The 22370-nt window shown below is 39.2% G+C and overlaps 1 protein-coding gene across 1 annotated transcript; it reads right to left on the minus strand.

Annotated features, from left to right (window-relative positions):
- Window positions 1-4301: 4301 nt before the first annotated feature.
- Window positions 4302-22006, minus strand: trim54 (tripartite motif containing 54). The gene is made up of 8 exons (XM_005753879.1): window positions 21596-22006; window positions 20207-20385; window positions 17206-17380; window positions 14380-14475; window positions 13367-13600; window positions 7982-8004; window positions 5749-5873; window positions 4302-5560 (listed from the first exon to the last, which is right to left on the minus strand). The coding sequence occupies exons 1-8, from the start codon at window positions 21785-21787 to the stop codon at window positions 5493-5495; spliced, it is 1092 nt and encodes a 363-aa protein (XP_005753936.1). The 5' UTR covers window positions 21788-22006; the 3' UTR covers window positions 4302-5492.
- Between the last annotated feature and the right edge of the window lie 364 nt (window positions 22007-22370).

The following is a 22370-nucleotide window of genomic DNA, read 5'->3' on the forward strand; positions in this document are numbered from 1 at the left end:
TTAGAAAGGTTTGAGTCTGCCAGGCACTCCCACAGGCATCCCAGCTGTCAAAGGGTGAGAGGCTGGGTACACCTTGAACAGGTTGACAGTCTATCACAGGGCTAATTAACTTCTACTTCTTCTTTTGGCTGTTTCCTTTAGAGATCGCCACAGTGGATCATCTGCCTCCATCTCAGCCTTTCCTTACCACCCCCCTCTGTCACACCAGCCCTCTGCATGTCCTCCTTCATTACATCCTTTAGTCTTCACTGTGCTCTTCCTCTTTTCCTCTTGCTTGGCAGCTCCATATTTGACATCCTTTGTCAAATAAATTATATTCACACTACCCTCCTCTGTAAATATCAAAACCTACTTAACCTTGCCCCTCAAACTTTGACTTCAAACTGCTAAACCTGAGCTGTCCACTCAGTTTTAATCCTGTCCATCCCGGTCACTCCCAGTGAAACTCTTATCCTTTTCAGCTTTGCCCCCTGCAGCTCAGTCGCCTGTCAGTGACACTGTCTCCAAAAAAATTACTTCAGCAGGTCTCACTACCATCTTGAAAACCTTCTCTTACGCTCTTGCTGGTATCCTTCTGTCATAAATCACCGCTGACACTCATCATCCCAAATATTCTCGGCAGATGGCCGCCCCTCCCTGAGCCTGGTTCTGCCGGATTCTTCCTGTTAAAAGGGAGTTTTTCCTTCCCACTGTCACCAAAGTGCTTGCTCATAGGGGTCATATGATTGTTGTGTTATTCTCTGTATGTATTATTGTAGGGTCTACCTCACCATTTACTCTAGTTTAATTAGTTTAAATACAATATAAAGTGCCTTGAGGCCATTGTTGTTGTGATTTGGTGCTGTATAAATAAAATCGAATCTCCACCCACTCCATCCTGCACTTCATCTTTTTCTTTGGATGTGTGACTCCATGTGTTTGCATCTGCGACAGATTTATTCTGTCTCACTTCTACTGATATTCATTCCTCCACTCTTCAGAGCACACCTCCACCTCTCCAGGCTTTCTTCAACCTGCTCTTTACTCTACACATCATAAAATCATCTGCAAACATCATCGTCCACTCCAGCCTGCCCTCAACTATCAACCTGTCCATCACCATCGTAAACAAGAAGGGGCTCTGAGTCAATCCGTAATGTAATTCTCACCTTCACCTTGAAGCCTGTCATCTGTCATTCCTACAGCACACCTCACCACTGTCCTCAGACATATCCTGCACCACCCTCAAATCCTTCTCTGTAACTTCAAAAATGCTAAAAAAAAATTGATAATAAAACAATAACTCTACTTGGAACTATAAACATCTTTGCATGGTCCAACAGCAATCCATTTGATAAATGTTGAGATATTTTGATCTAAACCAAAGTGGTGAATCAACCAACATTCCCACCCATGGAGCGAATGTCTTTAATCATCCTGGCTCTGAGGCTTTTTATGTTAAATTTGTGCGATTGTTGGACCAGTTTCAGCCACGGATTAATACACATTTGGTGTTCTAGTGGGTATTTCCGGCAGCATTGCTCATTGATGCCTTTTTAATAGCTTTTGGAATGCCACAGAAGAATTAGATCTCTCAGAATTGGGATGCACAAAGAGTATTTGTCTTCAGGAAAATCAATTCTTTGTTGGTTTTGTTTCATATTTACCAGTGACGATATAAATGATCATTCATTCTTTAACTAAAAGCAGCAGATAAAGCATCCCTGCTTATATCCTGCCATTTACATATTTAAAAACAGTTTGTTCCAGATATTAACAAAATCATCTATTGCTGTATTTCCAGGTTTAGGACATACAGACACACATTTGGTCCCACTGACTTTAATCTCTACGTTATTTTCTCTTAAAATTTACCTAACATGTTAAAAGCTGTACTGCAGCTTTTGGAAAGATTTAATCCTGAAGAAAACACATGGAAAAGACTTTTTTCCCTTTCCCACCCACAGCACAGAACACAGTGCTAAATCCACTGGATGCATTTCCTGTGAGTTACACACACACAGATATATTTACACACAATGCATTGGCTTCTTCTGCTAAACAAAATGATGTGGGAGGCGAGATATGTGGCCAAGTCAGTCCTCCCTGCATCTGCTGCTGCAGGAGGAAACACAGAGGTACATAAATGTGTGATTTCATGTGGTCTTTTATGTCCGAGGATTATGGAAAACATCTATTTGCATCTCTGTGGGTTTTTTCCCTCCCTCAGGACTGCAGGGACCTCAAGTACAGAACAAAAGACAAATATCATGAGATCAGTGTCACCATCCCACGTCTGAACAATCACCAGTGACTCTCCAACTGCTCGGCCTCATGTTCCTGTACTCCACGCATACGCAGCACGGATGGAGGAGGAGGACGACGCTGTTGTTGATTGCAGCCTTTTGACTGAATCAGCATAAACACACTGATGAGGGGAATCCTTCACGCTGCTTTACGTAAGTGGTCTTGTTAGAGATGTTTTCACACATCCTCTCTGTACAGCAACAAGAACCTCCACAAACAGCCTCTGACACATTTGCACTAATTCAGTCAGAAGCGATCAGACATGTTTTTCTTTTCTTTCCTTTTGCATTTGTAGAAATTTTCAGAGTTTCTGAACTTTTAACCTCAAACCACCAAGATTTCATACAGGAATTCTTTCTCACTGACTCTGTTTGTGCTAACTGCAACTTTACTGTTTCCTTCATCTACGGCAGGTATGAAACAATGTTTTTCTGTTCAGTAGTTATAGTTTTAATGCAAAAACTAGTTAATCTAATTTGTCACATTGGGCATTAAGTGTCTGCCACACGGTTTCTGCCACATTTAATTCTTCTAGTCTTGCTCCGTTTTTCATAGTTCTCTCCTTAATCGGGCCATTGCAAATTTACAGTCTGCTGCTGAAACCAACAATAAGCTTCTTTTAAACTCTGATAAAATTAAGGTCACCGCGTCACGTAAATTATTCAGCCTACAGTTCATATTCAAACGTTTTGATGTTATAAAACTGAAACTATTAACTGTTAGAAATATGTTTAGGATTCTGGTTGGATAGCAGACTCACAAAAAAAGGAACCAATCAGGTTTCCTTTCTGCTATGACGAAGATCGTTGTGAGATGAAGAGTGGACTTGATTTAAAACAAAGACACATAATGATTTTTAGCAGAGGTTTCTATATTAGACAATAACCTATAACAATTATACACTACCAGTCACAATTCTGGACACACCTCATTTAATGGTTTTTCTTTATTTAAACGACTATTTACATGGTGTCTTCTTTGAGAATGTACAAAAACTATAAATGAGCACATATGGAATTGTGTAGTAAACAAAAATGTGGGAAATAACTCAAAATATGTTTTATATTTTTGATTCTGTGATTACTGCTTTGCACACTTTTGGCATTCTTTCAATAAGCTTCATGAGGTAATCACCTGAAATGGTTTTCCAACAGTCTTGGAGGAGTTCCCAGAGCTGCTGAGCACATGTTGGCCCTCTTGCCTTCACTCTGTGGTCCATCTCATCCCAAACCATCTCGACTGGGTTTAGGTCAGGTGACCGTGGAGCCTAGGACATCTGACACAGCACTCCATCACTCCCCTTCTTGGTCAAACAGCCCTTACACAGCCTGGAGGTGTGTTTGGGGTCATTGTCCTGTTGAAAAATAAATGAGGGTCCACTAAACGCAAACCAGATGGAATGGCATGTCACTGCAGGATGCTGTGGTAGCACACCACCTCCTCCATGCTTCACGGTGGGAACCTGTAGAGCAAGGCCAAGGGTTTGCAGCGCTGTCAAAGCCAAGAGTGACTACTTTGAGAAATCTAAAATGTAAGAGTTGGGGGAGGTAATCAATTTTTTCTTAATTAATTCATAATTCTTCATAATTCCAAATATCTTGCTTCATGTAATTGATATATCTACAATCTAGAAAGTAGTAAAAACAAAGAAAAACCATCAAAAGAGAAGGCGTGTCCAAACTTTTGACTGGTAGTGAATATTATAATAGTAATAATATCTTCAACAGTCAGTGCCTCTTGTCAGTTTCTGTAAAAGGTCAATACTTTTGGTCAGAATTGTGGATTCTGAATGTTATCAAAAAGCATCATGACCTGGGAATATTACCAGAACAACCCGAGTGTTGGTGTTGAGATGAGCTTTGAGATGATGTCATTTGTTTAATATGTGAACTTTGCCACCAAACATATTCACTGACAATGAAGCAACATGAGGAAAAAATGCAGTTACATTACTAATGTCCTTCTACAAGCAGGACCACCACTCGGCAGTGATCTTAACACGTCTGGAAAATTGAAGCATTTTCTAAAATAGTTTACATTTTATTGTTGAATGCAATTTAAAAACTACATGTATGGGTTCAGCAGTCAAATCCAGTCAAATCAAAGATAAGAAACACGAAAACAGTTTAATGACTTTGCCACAAAATACAGATTTAAAACACTCCCTCTGATTTTAATTCAGGATTCTCTGCATAATGTCGGTCTCTTGAAATATCCATACTTCACCAATGCGCAAGTAATTTGCAAAAATCCGACAGCAAAACAAATGTGTTTCAGCACCTGAGACTAAAGCAGGGATGGGAACAATATTGAGATCCTCATCCCAATTTCAAAGCAAATTAGTCTGTGAGTGAAAAGCATGCTGGGTTAATCCTGCTTGTCCCACGACGCTGCTGCAAAAAGGAGATTCTTAATCTCAAGAGTTTCACTTCCTGATTAAAAAAGTTAAACCAAAAAGCATCAAAAATGAGCTTCCTCTGTTTCCACAGCCACCAGTAAACACGAGCATTAGTACAACTATGGTTTAAAATTCTCGTCATGACATGTGTGAATATGGGTTTTCTTCTTTCTTTTTTATTTTATGCATATTTCTCTAAATATGGTGCAAAATGTCAAATTTTTGGCATTTTGCATCATAGGCTCACCTCTGGTAACATTTTCATGCCGGTTTGTTGACTTTTTTGAGTAACTCCTGGTAACAAACAGACAAACCAATCACGTAGCCTCCTCAGCAGAAGTACAAACACCCCCTTTCTTTATCATACAATTATTACAATATATAAACATTGTTATAGCTTCTCTAGGGAACTTTTTTTTGTTTGTTTGTTTCAAACACATTCCCTATTTATTGTGGAAAGGTGTATAATGAACATTTGTCACATTTCCCAAATTTAGTATTAAATAAACTATTAAAATTGGTCCTTGGAGCTAAAACTCATAAATACATTCTGTCCTCTAATTGTGAAAATGTGATTATATTTCTGCAAACTTTGTTCTTCTACGACTGATGGGCAAGAACTAGAAGTGGAATAACTACTGTGAGGAATCTGACACTTTCGATACCAAAGTCGCACACACTCTCCAGCCTTGGCCAAACAAAACTCCAGTTTATCGATTGCAGAGGCTGTTCGGTCAGTATCTCTGACAACGTTTAAAAATCTCCACTGAAGTCAGTCAAAAATGATCAGCTTCTTTGCTCTTCGGTCTTAAAATCTGGAGCCAAAGTCCAAATCTTCCTCAACTTCTTCAAAATCTTCTTCATCAGCCGCCACACCTGAAACACACACAAACATGTTGAAGTCACCTCATATACCAGTAAGAGTGACGTCAGACTCAACTTATTTGTGCTGAAACTTCAGTGTGGTTTTTAATGTGCTCAGGTCAATGATTTTAGTCCGTGTGAGGATTTTGTTTTGTTTTCCAACTATTTAAAATGTGTTTAAAACCACGTTAACGACATACCACAGCAGAAGCTGATGTTTCTCAGTGTGTCGGCGAGGTCATCGATATCGATGATGAAGTGGCTCATGCTCTCATAACCGAGCTCTGGAAGCTCCAACTTCGAGGCTCTCGCCATCGCCGCCATTCTGTAAACAAACGCAGAGACTTCATGTTAAAAGCTGTACAGCTTTTAACATGAAGTTAAAAGCAGTACAGCTTTTAACTTCATTAAAGCTGTACTGTACCGAACATTTCAGCTGCAAACGTTTGTTCCCCTTTAAAAAGAAATACAAAAACCTGAACTCTCATGTAAAGAGATGCATTGCATAAGACTAAACTGCTAAACTGTACTTTGTGTTAATTTATTTTCAAAAGCCAAACCCAATAAAACATTTAAAATGTCACCTTACTGTAAGCCTGAGTTTTAACATGGAAAATTGCAGAAAGCAAGAAAGTGAATTTATGAGTTTATTGCAGATAAAAAGTAGCTGCACATTTTTAAGAAATTGATCCTAATGGTCATAAATTAAATGAATTATTCTTACTTGAAGTGTAAATTCCACACGAGTAAAACGACAACAAAACGGTAAAGAACATAAAAGGCTTCTGCATTTAGCACAAAATAAAATTTCATTTTGAAGCATTTTAAACTCAAATCAAACTCGAGCAATACATACTTCTTCATGAAAATCAGAATCAGAACACTTAACAATCCCTCAGACTTGCTGCTTGTAATAACAGAGTCTATCAGCGCTGGCAAACTATAGATATTCTCACCTTTTATATCCAGGTCAATATTAAAAATAAGACATGCTCAGTCGTGTTAAACTCATTTTTCTTTAGTTGCTTCTAATCTGCAGCCAGTGTTGGATCAATAAAACCAGCGCTAAGTATTTAATCAGGCAGACTTCCATCTCAGAGACTGATGGAGATTTCAAGTAAAAGGCCAAATGTGACTCGATCTATCAGCAAAGCAAACGCACGCTGACCTCCAGGTATCCCCGCGTGGCTGCTCGCTGACTGCAGCATTGTTTGGTGTTTTGATCTCGTGGCCCCAGCAGGGTCTTCTGCTCCACAAGTAATTAGTATGAAAGGGCCAAACATCTGACAGAGAGGGAACGACTGTTGCGGAAGGTTAAGACAGTACAAAATCTACATTGTATATATAAATCAATTAATTTTGTATCAATCACTATAAATAGATTTTTGAAGTGAGCTGTCTCTGTGTTCTGCTCATTTTTGCTCTTTTTATTGGTCGTTCTTGTTGTGCTTTGCAAAAGCAAACGCTTTTTCCAGGGGAAATTCCTTTGAGAAGCATGTTTACGCAAACATTTCAGCTACAAAAGTTTGTTTTCCTTTTTTTTTAAAAAGGAGCATGTTCACCTCAAGCATGTGTGACAGACGTGAAGCAGTGTGGAGAACTTTATGCCGCCTACAACATCGTTCAGCCTGGTGGTGGTTCAGTGATGTTTTGGGGAAGAATATCCATGGAGGGATGCACAGACCTCTACAGGCTAAGCAACGGCACTTAGGTATCGGGATGAAATCCTTGGACCCATTGTCAGACCCTACACTAGTGCAGTGGCAGAAGCATACAGTTGGTTCCTGGAGGATGACGGAAGTGACACTGTGCCCCATGTTGACCTAAATCCAATAGAACACATCTGGGACATGCATCAGTCCATCCAGTGGTGCCAGGATGCACCACAGACTGTCCAGGACCTCAACGATGCCCTGGTGCAGATCTAGGAGGAGATCCTCCAGGACACCATCCGTGGTCTCAATAGGTGCATGCCTTGACACTGCTATGGAGGTATACAGGCATGTGGGGGCTTACAAACTACCACCTTGAGTTTCTGCAATGGAATTTCAGCAACACTGACTTTTTTCACTTTGATTTTCAAGATGTCTTTGGATTCAGCCCTCTGTAGATTGATCAATTTTTACTCCTATCAAACAACGCGGCATCCTTTCATTCCTAACACATTACTCGGTCCATATCAGTGTGGATTGTTGAGCGATTTAATGTTGGAGGTCATATCAGTGAAATGATTGAACACCTTAAGGTTGGAAAGCTTTCTCAAACCTATGGAAATGTATTTGTGAGACACTTTTTACAGGACTCCATCTAGACTGAAGATGGCTGAGTTAAAAATTAAGGTTAGATCAACTTCTCAGAGTAAAAAGTAAAATATTTGACAGGCAGGATGGAAAGGTCACATTCACAATCAGAGCTTCATCCACGAGCACTTACTTTTCCAGTATGGCTTCAGCGCTCTGGTATTGGAGAAAAGTAGAAAAGAGGAAAGAGACAAAGTTAATTACATTGTGCTTCAGTCATCTCTGCCAACAACATCTGTCACAAGTATTTGTCATAGACGTCACCGTGCTAAATGAAAACATGGATTTTTTAACACTGACAGCTGCCAGAATGGCCTGATGGTGTTTACTACCTGCTTCCACTTGCTCTATCTTCTTTAACACCTGTTCTGGCATAAAACAGCGACACCTGAGGCTCAGACTTTCTCTCTCCTACAAACGCACCGGCAGACAAACACATTTTCCTCCGTGGAGACGCAGTGACGCAGACATCAGCAGTAAAGATGCCGAATTTAGTAACAACCTAAAATCGGGTCAGGGACACGTGGGTCATCCAACTGTCGGCTCTCAGGTTTTATGAACTTATTTCAGGTTTTAATCAGTCCTCAAAGTGTGCCATAAAACCTTTTCTCTATAAAAGAGCCTGAATATCTGTAGTGATAATAATACTTGGAGAATATGAAAACACATTTACGTCAGTCCATCTACATTTTACAACATCGTATTTAATCATGTGTGCTCTGTCCAAAGTGAAAGGCGTGAATATGATCTTTATTACTGACTTTTTTCAGGTGGTAAAAACTGATTCAGGCAGCTGACTGAGAAAGTTGTAGCTGGATTAATTCTGACACAATCTGCATAAATCTAGATTAGTGGAACTGATGTGTTGTAATGGTAAAATATTCACAAACAGGCAAAGTAGCCTGTTCTTTTAGTCCAGCTGAAAACACCATCGTTGAAATTTTAGGGCTTCTGTTTGGTTTGAAATACTCATTTGACCACTGCCCCTTGGCTGGGTTCTTGAAAAATGCCAACCTGTTGTGCTTTTACCCGTTCTGCCAGAATTATTCATCATGGATGGGATGTTTCTGTCGTCTATCTGGATCTAGATAACGGACAGACCTCCCTCTCTCTGGCTATGTCCATCAGCTCTTCTGGGAGGGAAACCATAGCATTCCCAAGCAAGCTGAGACAATCTCTCCGGTGTGTTATGAGTCTGCCCCAGGGTCTTCCTCCAGGACTTGCTCAAAACACCTTATTTAGGAGGCATCGACAAGGCGTACTATCAGATTTTTAAACCACATCATCAGGTCATTTCTGATGTAACGAGTAGCATCTCCAGCCTGAGCTACTTACGCTATATTTAAGAGGTACGAACCTCCCACTGAGTTCTCACCTCTTAAAGATGAGGTCAACTGACTACATGAATACACTGAATGAACCAGGATTTCCATGATTGGATTATCTCTTCCCTGATGGCATGGCTGTATTTCAAGATGATTCCAGAATTCATTTGGCTCAGATTTTAAAAGGATGATTCGGGGTGCATGAGGCATCATTCTCACATATGGACCATTAAGAATCTTTGGCACATGTTGGAGAAGACTTTACGCATCATCAGTACAAGATGTTGGTTAAAAATTAACACCACTGTGGACGGAAAATGAAAAACGCTGTAACCATGCCTTAATATATCGAAACAATACCTTGGTGACTGCGAGCTGTCATCAAAGCTAAAGCTGATCCAAAAAATGCTAAAGTGTGACTTTTTGGTTGGCCGGGCAGTGACACAGTGCATCAGGAAGCACATCCAATGTTAACATCTGCAAAACCCAAATATGGAGCTAGCTTAAAGTGTATATTGTTTATTGTGTACGTATACTGTTATAATAATGAATGATCATATTGAACATGCTAAAGTTTCAAATAACGAGGTAACTGTATGTAAGCGTTGGCTTCAGACTACTCTAAAAACCCACTTTCAGACAGTTTTATTTGTACTCCTGGCTCTGTATGATGTCACTGAGAGAGGATACTCGTAATGTGGTCACACAGTTACCCCACTCACCCGCTGTTTACGAGGGACAGCCAATCTGAAGAAAGTTGGCTTGAACCGAGAGAAGTGGCTGCTCTACATATAGTTAAGGGTATGTTACCCTTACAGTACCTGTTAGACGTCTAGACATATTTCTGATTATTTCATAAGCAAAGATGTGTTTAATCCTTGAGTTACTAACATAAAATCCACTAGCGCCTTGAGGCGACTTATGTTGTGATTTGGCGCTATATAAATAAAATTGAATTGAATTGAATTGAATTAAAAGAATAGTTAAAAATTAATTTTTGCTTCTTTTTTTTTGGTTATAAGAAAAACTGATTGAAAAGGATGTTCCATCACCAGTATTTTCATTTCATTTCTATTGTTGAAAACCCAAAATTGAAAAAGTTGACAAATTTCAGTTGTACCTGTTTATTCTGACCATGAAAAGAAGACGGCATTGAACACTGTGGGTAAAATGGCTCCTTCCATACAGAAGGTAATACTTATTTAACAGGTAAAATAAGGATTACCTTGAACTTTAAATGGAAACAATACAGAGCTGGAAATGAGCAGTTCCCATAATAACCATAAACAAAATAACTAATTACAGCAAATGGAAAAATCAGACCCAGTCAGCAAAAAGTGCATCAATTGAAATATCCTCAGATCATGTTTTAAAACGAGGACGGACTGAGTGTTTGCATGCAATGCCAGTATAAATAAAAAAGTCACACTTTTTTATCTAAAGTGGGACTCATGTATAGCTGTAGGTCATTGTTGATGTTCTTCAGCTGTTGTTGTTAAATTTGGTCCACTTACACAAGGGCACGTCACGAAGGATGACAAGTTCAAAGATGCTTCGTGAGTAATTTTGAGATTCCTCAACATGAGTTAAACTCGTCTCCTGCGGTGACTCCATGGTGTTTATTTTCATTATCACCATCACACCGTGCTGCTGCTCCGTCAGCCCGGTTCTTATTAATTTGAGCTACAGCTGAAGTAGTAATTTTTAAGAACACCTACAGATACACAGTGATTAAAACAGCAGGAAAACAAATCAGTTAATTTTATTTATTCTTGCTGAGCATCCCCGTGCTCAGGCCGAGCTAGTTATTGTGTGTTTTCTACATAATTAAGTGTGTTTTAAAAGTCCATACATTGAATGTGCATATGGAATACATCAAAATGTATGAGCGTGTGATTGATCGGTGGATCAATGCGGTGTACTTGAGGGGCTGACCTGCTTCTCATTATCTCTACACGAGTGTGAATTAATCACGGGAGCGTCAGACATGATGTTTGCCTTTAAACTATTCAGGACCGGAGGAGACTCATGTGTCCTTGGGGGTGTTGTTGAAGCAGAGCGCCCGATGGAGAGGCGTCCCGCTGGGCTCGCTCCTCCACTTTCCCTCCTCGCCCTGCGGCTGTATACATAAAGCTCTTGATCATCAGTGAGCATGGATTATCCTGTCTAATGAGAGCTGAGCCTGGGAAAATATCGATGAGTAGAGGGAAAGCGGAGGAGCACGTGAAGAGTGCGGTGAGACTGTTAAATAAATAACAAAATAAACTGTTGATTTAAACATCCGTCTGTGGTGCTGTTGTGTCATCGGTTGCTTTAACATAATTAAAAGAGGGCCAGGTGTCATCGAGCAGCGAGTTATTTAAGGAAGCCTGGAGGCTGATGTGGAAAAATGAATTAAGCTGTCAGCTAAAAACAGGAATTAGAATTTAAATATAAAAATAAAACGTTTATATTCAGTCTTTCTTGATGGTAAATAACACGCTGACCATCTTTCAGGCATACTTTAGCACATTATGCAGTGAGTTTTTGAGTTTTTTTCCCATTTCCGGTAATTATGTGTTCTTGTATTTACTGTAATTATGTGAACAAATCCGAGAAACGTATTTAAAGAAAAGGCATTAAAAGGGCAGCCGAGTGGTTGGAAAACAAATGACCAGTAATTACCTGTTGGCTAAATTTAAAGGCTTTAATGATGGGCTAAAAGTAATAAAGGGTTTGCTGGTGCTAATCAATAAAATAGATGTTTAAAATAGATCTCTGAAGTAGCAGATAACATGTTGACTTAGCTATAAATATTGGATGAATCGTCAATATAAATAGATTAGGATGGAAAAGCTCAAAGTAATTAACGAACACTTCAGGTAGTTAGACACAGACATCTGAAAGTGATAAACAGCAAAGAGTAATGATAGTGGGGTTGCTGGTAATGGAACAGCTAAAAAATAATGGTTTAAAAAGAAGCTAAATGCAGTACAGGTTTGACTCTAAATGGGACAAAAAATTGCAGTAATGATTTTAGTACATTAAAATTGGAGTGTAAAAATTTATAGTAAAAATTTAGTAAATTGTAAAAATTTTCATCATGAACTAGATACCAGCATAGTGTGCAAACTGGACCAGCAGCCAACCTTCATGGAAAGTCATTCGACTCAATCCACTTTGCTATTCTCAAAAAAGTAATTAAATAAATGCAATGCATATTTACAAGCATATATGTATAGCGCGCTAGTATAATCATAGAGAAATGTATCCAAAACTGAAGGCAATGGCGGCAAGTGAACTCACCACACACTAGAACAACACATTTCTAATTGTTTTGCAAATTTTCAAGGAGCATAAAGCTTTAAAACTAGTCTGACAAGCCGATAAACGACCTTTTATTTAATTTCAAAGAGACACTTTGCACACAAATCTGACCAGCACAAGCCCGTCCACTCAGTGTCCTCCTCCCTCATGTTGGTTACCACGATCGCTACAGAAGCACTCAACTTTTGCAAACCCAATATTGGTGTTTTAAGTTTTCCATTACCAAACTGTTTTAATGCACGTTATAATAGAAATGAAGAAGTACAGCGACTTATAGAGTGGGCCTGGACCCCGGAGGTCTGTCCACACTGCTGGTCCCTTTTCCAGCAGAAATCTTTGGCCCACCTAATAATATTCAATAAAAGAAAATACAATAACGAATCAATGAATCAATCTCTTGCTGGAAGACTTAGAAGTGTAAAAATTGGAGGCAGAAATTTCTGGACTCTCGTTTGTATTTTGCACCAGGAAGTGTGACGTTACAAGGACCTTAGAATGGATTGCATAATGAGGCTTATTGTGTGAGCTGTTCATTTCATCTGAGCCAGAGGTTTGAATCATGGTCAGGTTTACAGTCCTCCTACTGAAAAGAGGAACAATAACCACGTCCTGTGGAAAGATACAGAAGCAATGGGAAAGACGAGGAGCCGTGCTGATGCCTTACTTTGATTTACAACAGAAATATTTCTTTGTAAAGATGCAGAAATTAGATTTTAGGATGTTCACCTTATGTTTCAAAGATGTACATATCTTTAAATGTGAATGTTTAGACACACACCTCACATTTGCAAAATTAGGAGGTGTACTGTGAGAAACACTGTAGAGTCATATTTGATCAAGTCTGGAAACACAAGGAATCTTTTTGTGAAACTGCAGTTTTTTCCCACCTGTATAAACAGAGGCATGTGTGGCTCCTCCATGAACTGTATGCCCGACTCCACCAGCGTGACGCCCACCTCCAGGTGATCGCTGTGCTGACGGATGAGCGACTGAACATGTTTGAGCTTTTCATCCTGTTCTTTGGTGATGAGACCCACCAGCTCCTGCTTCCGCTCCTCCAAGATGGCCACCAAACGTTCAAAGTGGCCGCTCAGGTGTTCTCTCTGCCGCTGGCCGTTTTCCTAAAGAACGATGGCGTGACAGTGTTAGTCATTTTCTAACTAACAGTGTCAGATATCTAATATTATTCATCAGTCCCACTTAAACTTCACCATCATTGTTTCCAGTACTAATTATTAAACATGGATGAAGCCACCACGACGTCACCCAAACCAGTGTGTCTTTCCTTTAGGATGCAAAAACTAAATCACAGAAACCACAACACAGCTAGTCTGTGTGCTCTTACACCTAGCCTCAGTCACAGCAACTTTTTTGTAACTGAGAAATCAATTTCAGTTTATTGCAGAAATTCATGTTATCACACCACATTTTGCATTAGCTAAGTTTGATCCAGGATAGACTGATTTCATCTACTGATTACTGTTTGTCTCTTTAAGGAAATAATTATCCTTAACAAAATTAAATTATGTTTTTTAAGGCAGTACAGACTAACAATGAGGGTGATGTGGTGATGATCTCTCTCCAGTAACTGATTCAAGTTGTTTTATGTTAATTTCATTCATATAACTTTCATTGTCTTGTAACTTGTATTTTTTGCGTATTTCTAATAAATTCGTTTTTCCTCATAAATGTATAATTTCTTTATTACATTTAACAGTTTTTCTTCTCACAAATTTATGAGTTTAATCCCAAAACGTTCAAGTTTTTATTCTCAGTATTTGACACTAACTCAGCCCTTTCATTGTGTTTTCTTCAGCGACCCTTATATACTCGTACAGCTAAAGCGGCTGGATTTAGACATGAAATTGCATCCTTTGCGCCTCATGTGTTCATGTCTAACCTCTATGGTGCGGCAGATTGCTTCCATCTGAGAGATGACTGCCTGGACGTTGTCATTACTGGCCACCAAGATCGCAATGCCGTCACTCAGCTCCGTCTGCAAACATTCAGAGCATCACTGACATCAGTTAATACGGAAACTTAAAGTTAACATGGAAAAAAAATTACAAAAACAAACCTAATGTGTTTGAAATCGTCAGCTTTGATAACATCATATCCGTCAACAACGAAATAAGCTGTCAGGAAAATGTCTGCTATTTCTTACCAGTGAATAAACAAATAAATGTCATCCAGCCCAAGTCCAAGAAGAGCTATTCAAGACATATTCAAATTTCAAGACACTAGAACAATTATAAATTATTTTATTTCCTTTCAGTTAGACTATTACAATCATCTTTTAACACCTACCAACTAAAAATGAATCAACAAGTGTTAAATTCATCATAATGCAGAAAAAGTGAGCCCATTACCCAGATTTTAATGACCCAACATGCGTTTCAGGAGGGATTTTTAAGCTTTATCTAATGTTTGCTCTCGAGGCTCCTCAGATATGGAGCGATCTACCAGAGCAGATCTTTAAAATGAATTTTTAAATGTTTCCCTACATATTTTCTAAATATTTGACATTATATTTTAGTACATCCTACCAAAGCTGCAATGATCTTACACAGTGGTGAGGCGTTTATTGCTACTAAACTTACAAACATTGGCAATCACCTCAAAGGTCTTCACCCAAACTCTGCTTAATGTCAAGGTCACATTTTTTCATTCTCAGTGAATTTTAATTCTCACGATACAGCGAGTGACGAGAAAACATCATGTTCTTTCTGTACTTCACACTTTACAGTAACCTGTGAATTATGACGAGCCATGAGCCAGATGAGCTACTGCGTCACTGTTATTCTGGTATTCTTAACTGAGAGGCACTCTGTTGTATTCATGGTGACATTATAAGCTGATAAAATACTGTCGGAGCCCCAGTTATATTTTATAAAATAAAAATTTCAGCATTTTTTCCTGCCTCTATGATTATATGTTAAAGTAAAACACTTCAGTACCTCTATTTTTCTTAAATACAATGTTGTTGTTGTTGTTTTTTTAAATGTTATTCATATTTAACAGTCTGTGTGTGATTTGTGTTTTGGAAAAATGCACTTTTGTTCAGATATGGTTGGTTTCAATCCTTTAATTCTGATCAGAGGTCCGTGATTACTTTGAGCTTTTCACTATTTTCCTTGTTTGTTTTTTATATTTAAACTACTTCTCTTTGGACTGCAAAGACGGTTTCAACTTTTGCTTTCGGACAGACACAAACTAGAAATAAATTCCACCTTCAAGAAAATCTGACAGTCGACTGCTAAGTGTCTTATCATTCTCGCAGATGCTGACTTTAACTCAAACCTCTCTCATAGTAATCGCAGGATTGCTCCGCAGGACGAGTAGTTTCTCATTAGTAACCGCCGCCACCAGCAAGCACAACAACAACATGAGTCATCAACATGCATCTGTTTAAAATATCTTATGACATCATGCATATTTTTATAGCCACTTTACAGTTAGAGTGCGATTTGATGAGCTGCTCGTGTAACAAACACTCTCGCTTCTGTGCCGGCCAAATGAGATCACCAAACTTTTTTGTTTTTCAGATTGCACAAAGATGGGGAATCAACAACTTTCAGGAGCCTCATCTAAATTTCAGATGAGTGAATCAGATGCAGAGTGAGAGATGGAGAGGCCGGCACTGAAATGTCAACAAAGCCAACTGCTCGATAACATGCCGGACGCTGCTGCTGCCATCTGCATGACAAAACTGCTGCACTTTGTCTTTGTGTGACTTTGTGTGTTGAAAAACAGAAGTTGCACTTTTAATCTGCACAGAGCAATGCCACTGATGTTTAGATGGACAGATGATCATGTACATGTACTGAAGCCTTGATTTTAGTGGTTATATGTATTCTGTTCGTGTGCTCTGGGTATTCGATCAGTCAGCTCTTGGTCTCATTTTAGCTGCATCATAAACACAAAGTCATGTATAATGTAAGGTCTTAAGTTTGATCAGAATAATCAAAATTGAGGTTAAAAAATGTCTTAAATTTTCACATCCTAACAGTTGCTGTGTTTCTCTTTTTAGTCATGAATTGGTTTCCAGTGGGAGCTGGTGTGCATTTTGCCGAGGAGGAAGAGGAAAAATGTAAAAATAGAAATAAGATAAAAAATGCTGGAAGATAAAGGTCATCGTAAGAACACACCTACCTGTATTTTTCATGGTAGAAACTATTTTACCAACTCTGTGGTGATTTGACCTTTAAACAAGCTCAAGCTCTCGGAGCAGGGCTCTCTGCAAATAAGCTGAAAATAAACTTAAATGAAGGTAAAAGAAGTTGATGTGAGGGTGGAAATGTGAATTAACTGAGCTCATTTAAAGTATGAGATGGAAATAAGGGGTGAGAATCACAAATGAACCCTGGGAAAACAAAGATGGGGCATTTATATCAGCAAGCAGTGTTTTATTTTGAAAGCTGATTGGATTATCTGTGATCTTCACATGTTTAACTTCATCTTTAGATGTGCTATGAGCGAGTTTAAAGTGGATCTATTCAAACTGTTTGAACAGTATTTTTCCTACTCTTTGCGCTATAATGTCATTTTTCATGATATTTATAATATACGAGCATCATCCACCTGTTGTTTAAACCTTCTGATTGCAAGGGTCGGCTAGTTAGAATAAAGACTGGTTAAAAGGAGAGGTAGGAGAGCGAAAACAACTTGGTTTAGTCAGGCGTGAAGTGGCGCGAAGTAGAAACTGTATGCTGTAACCGTCCTTCACCTTCTGTCTCATGTAGACGGTGCCGAGCGGAGCCACGTCACAGTCTCTGTGCTGTCCGAACACTTTGCACATGGAGCAGGTCGGCGTCTGGCAGGACAAACAGTAGATGTTGATCTTCTCGTCTTCATGTTCTTCACACATGAGCTGCTGCTGCTCTGGCTTCATGCTAACAAGTCTGCAAGATACAAAAAAAATATCACGTTTAATGTAAAGATTGCTCCAGGGAAATTTGGATGTGGACATAAAAGCCTGGTAGGTTTATATAACAGGTTTCTGTCAATATCACACCCATTTGTAGTAAGTTTTAATATTTACCTTAACATATTAGCAGTGAAAAAAGTATATTTTAAGTCAATCTTTAACTTAAAGCAGCCTGTAATTAAAATGTCTTAAACTCCATTACAGTAAATCTAAATAAGGTTGTAAGAAATTAAATTTAACATCCCACCCCTGCAGATAGCCTGCAGCAGCCTACAGCTACAAAGGCAGTTGCACAGTAAATCACATAGAAAGTTCAGATGAAAACCAGTGTTTCACATACAAAATAATCCAAAAGTAGCTCTTTTTTATAAGCTGTTAGCCATCATTTTAATACCCTTAAAATGTGACTAAAAGGAAACTTGGCTCATTTTTAATCTCATTCCCATGCATAGCATGCACAAGACTTGGCATCATTGTCTGTATTGTTGAAGCAGCTTAGTTTACTTCTGTTATCACTGACGTACTTTGACGTCAGTGGATGATGGAAGAACTGCATAAAGATTTTGCCAGAGGTGGCAGCTGTCCCTTTACCACCTGCAAATCAGGAATGTCACTGCTCACTTACAGCTCAGCTGGTTTCCTTTATTATAGCTTTAATATATACAAGAATAGTGTATGCATTTAAAGGTCATTATCATTGCTGTCTCCTTTATTTTTGCGCGTGTGATTTGACATCATTCTCCTCCCAGATTGATCACTGCCAGACATTTCACTTAAAAAAAGAAGCTGACTCGGACATGGATAACTCTGGTGCCACGTAGCTTCCGAGAAACAACAGCTAAATTTAATGAAACAAACTGTCCTTTGTACTCTGACGCAGGCATCTCTGACAGAAACGATGATTAAGTTATGATAATATTTTTCGCATGTGAAAAAATGATGAGAAAACCACAAGTTACAAAAGATTTGTTTACATCCGTGTGAACAATCACATCTATTTTAACCCACACGGATAAAGAGGGGACTCCTGTCCTACTGTCGCTCTTCTTTTTTATCACTGACTCACTCAGCTTCTATTCTGAGAGGCATATTTACACTGAGGACGATCTGTTGTGGTAAGTGTGGAGAGCAGATGTACTAAAGAGCCTTCTGCTTGAAACGCTTTACTTTTTATACGAAGTGGATGCGTGTGGAAACAACTGTCATACTGTCATTTCTACAGTGCTCGGGTATTGGTTATACTCAGGTGGAACAGTTACTGTGTCAGGTTCCACATGAGTCAAGCTGGGGAAATATTTGATAACTGGTTCTGGTTGATACACTTATTAAAAACGACTCTACTTTTAGACCTTGTTCAGAATTTGTGTTTCTTCAGCCAAAATCTAAATATTAAACATCTTTCTGTTTACCTATTATGAAAAATCGAATGTGTTACCTGCAACAATCTGTAATAATCTGTAACTACAGCGAAAGCATCAGACGTTTCTCGTTACTCTTCATATCTCCAACATGTTTCCTTGTGCACACAACACATCATTCTCCTGTGATCATCAACCTGTGCATCAAAATGTATTAATATAGCAATAAAGAAAATACAATAAAATATAAAACCAACACGTGTCTCAAGACTGGCTAACATATTTTAGTCTGTACTTCAAAACTGAGTGACTTGAGCTTGATTTTGTCTTTAAATATGTCTCTGGAAATAAAGGAGACAAATAACCCAAAAATGAACGCTACAATGTTGTTGTTTATTTGATTATGATTATGTTGATTATGTAAGCACGCACGGCTTTGTCGTTACTGCTAAATATACTTTATATCAGCCACAATGAACAAGAACACAACATACAGTATATGCATAAATCACTTCTGCTCTGCTGACAAACATGCAAACCCAGAAACCTGCTGTAATAAAATACGATGCTGCACTCTGCAGGCAGTCACTCATTACTACAGCTAAGTGCACACTCAATACACATGTTAGTGTTTTTAAATGATGAACGAAGAATTTCAAGATTTACAATCAGCATAATGTTTAATTTAATGATTCTTCTGATTACTTAGATTTGTATTAATCTCATTACATAATTATAATGTAATATAAAATAAATTAGTTGGATGAACTTGCCCTGATTAACTTTTGTGAGTTACCCGGATTGGATGTGGCAGTTAGTAGTGAATCAGGATTGGTTTGATGAGATAAATGTTTCTGAGGAAGACGCAGGAAGGTGAGTCCCATAGTAACAACAAGAAATAAAAACAGGTTGTCTTGGGTGTCCAATGGTACAATTACTTGATTTTGGTTTAATACAACTAACAAATATTATTGGGAAAGTGCATTCAAAGACTGAACAAGCTGTTTCAGATTCTCTCCCTTCAAAACAACCCTCTCCTGATTGGCCAGCTTTTGCAAATCGAAGGTTGACTAGTAGGTGGGTGGGGCTTCTGTAATTCCAGCCACTGAGTCTGGGCCTGAGATGAGCGCATTATTAGTACCCTCTCATTGACGTCATACAGAAGCAAGAGTAGAAAAAACTGTCTCAAACTGAGTATTTTATCTCCACCACACCATTGTATCTGGTATTTGCAAAACAAAAGAACAATTCTGCTTAGACTTTATTAAGAGGCACAGCTTCACCAGAGCAATCCTGTGGCTGTATTGAGGCATCACTACAATGCTAGTGTGCCCCTGAAGACCCTCAAATATGTACATGTGATGACTTAAAAAGTTCACTAAAAGAAACATTTGCCTGGGTTACTACCCCTTCTTTCAACCCTCCCTCGCTGTGTCATTCACCTGGAGGACTCCTGCTGTCTATAGATGTCGATAATGTTCTCCACCAGCAGGTTCCTCTGGAGGCCATAGACTCCATGGCGGTCCAGCACCACCTCATGGCGGCACGATGGACAGCGAAAGCGACCGCCACTGGCCGTCGCACTGGAGGAACCGCGGGAATGCCACAGAGGATTAGCTGACTGGATTTAAGAGGGGAAAAGAAACAAACTGCTTCAGACTGCTTTCTGGTGCATTTCTGTTTGGTTGCACATATGAATCCAGTATCAGTGTAGAGAGAGGAAGACTCTGCTTTGGCTTATATTAAACATTTATAGCCAGATGGCAATAAATGTGACCCACATCTGCAGTTTTCCACAGGCCACATTTGGCCTTGACAGTGCTGACTCAACCTGAGTCAGCACTGTCAGTCAAGGCCTCAGCTCAGCCACAGATCCACTTTCCATGAGCCAGATGTTAGGTGTGTTGTGACATCTGGCCATTTAACTGCAATGTTTGTGCCCCTAAATTACATTAAAATATGATCAAATCAAATCAAAATGTATTTATATAGCACATATTAAAACAACAATGTTGACCATAGTGCTTCACAGTCAGTAAAAACATGAGACAATTAAAACAAACAATAAAACAGGACAACAAACAATAGGTAACAACACAATAAGCTAGAACAGCCAACTAGTTAGAATCAAAGGCTAAAGTAAAAAGATAAGTTTTAAGACGTGATTTAAAAGACTGGAGAGACACAGCAGTACGAATATGAACAGGGAGGTTATTCCAGAGTCTGGGTGCCACGGTTACAAAGACCCGGTCACCTCTCGACTTCAGTCGAGACCTAGGTTGTGCTAGGAGCCTGTGATTGGACGATCGAAGTGCTCTGATGGGATTGTATAAGTGGAGTAGTTCAGAGAGATAGCTGGGCGTTAAATTATTCAGAATTTTAAAAGTGAATAAAAAAAAGAATTTTAAAATCTATACGATATTTAACAGGGAGCCAATGTAGTTTGGCTAAAATTGGGGTTATGTGTTCATAGATTCTCGTACCTGATGTAAAGAAACAGCTAGAAGAAAGAAATATTTTTACATTAGAAAAAGCCTCTGAGTTTAGGTTGCTGTTGGTGTTGATTAATGACTAAATCTGATTTCTAAATTTCAAAAGTGTATTTAATATACAGATACTATCTGCTAACATGGAAGTGGACTAGAACAAAATAAATAGTGTCTGTTTGGGTTTTCACTCCATCACATTGTAGCGTGAATCTAAGCTCACTGCAGACTCTGAGGATGAGTGTAGATAAAGGGGAACGCCATCTAAAACCTTTAAAACTAACAGTGTAATCGCTGAATACTGAAGAACCCAGAAGGTCGTCTCCTGTTTTCTTTTAGTCTCACCTGGAAGATGTCATTGGCACACTTGCGGCAGAGGTTGTGCTGACAGGGCAGGATGACCACAGGTTTGGAGAACATCTCCAGGCAGACGGGGCAGATCAGCTGCTTTTCCAGATTCTCCATGGTTGCTCCGCTTCCAGCACCGGGCCCAGAGCTGCCTGCTGTCGGGTGCTTAAAGCTGAGAGCAAAGCTCATCACCTCCAGTGGTGAGGAAGATGTCAAAGACGTCAGGAAGTTCCGCCCTTCTACTCTCAAATGGCTGTAAAGTTAGTTGCTTTTAGTATTTTCCACTTAGCTGTTGCGCCATTTCTAACCCCAGTTGTCCAACACTTTATGCCACAGCCAGCTTGCCTGAAGCCCATGTAAAGACCCTCCCACACACCTCAGGCCCACAGCAGCCAGCCTGTCCCTCTGTTGGTATTTTTAGCTCCTCAGTTTGTTCTGGCTTGGGTTACTGTCTAAACTGCGTTCCTGAAAGTCTGGGAGTGGCAGGGGATCACAGCAGGGTTCGGTATCTGGGTTCAAATTATTCTATTTTTATGAAGTCTGATACTTCAGAGGGGATCCTGGTGACATAATGCAACCTGTGACAGCAAAGTTTCAGGTGATTAGCATGCTGGCATAAACAGCTTGAAGCATTACTCAACTTAGATGTCTGTTTGTTCCTGCAGAACACGCTGAGTATGCAACATCTCTGTTCATCCAACTTTCTGAGTAATCTCACCAGGAGATTAGTCAGAAAGTCGGAGTATTTGTTGTGCTGTAGTTTTCCAACAAG

This window comes from Pundamilia nyererei, unplaced genomic scaffold, assembly GCF_000239375.1.
Source record: "Pundamilia nyererei isolate P.nyererei 1_Seehausen unplaced genomic scaffold, PunNye1.0 scaffold00475, whole genome shotgun sequence".
Classification (NCBI taxonomy): Eukaryota; Metazoa; Chordata; class Actinopteri; order Cichliformes; family Cichlidae; genus Pundamilia; species Pundamilia nyererei.

What these genes read in the sequence shown, in the direction of transcription:
- trim54 (XM_005753879.1), bottom strand. Translation starts at nt 21,787, where the DNA reads ATGAGCTTTGCTCTCAGCTTTAAGCACCCGACAGCAGGCAGCTCTGGG. An exon ending in GTGCCAATGACATCTTCCAG is followed by an intron (nt 20,386 to 21,595) that starts GTGAGACTAAAA and finishes TCTTAAATCCAG; the next exon opens with TCAGCTAATCCTCTGTGGCA. An exon ending in ACATGCCTCTGTTTATACAG is followed by an intron (nt 8,005 to 13,366) that starts GTGGGAAAAAAC and finishes CTCCAATACCAG; the next exon opens with AGCGCTGAAGCCATACTGGA.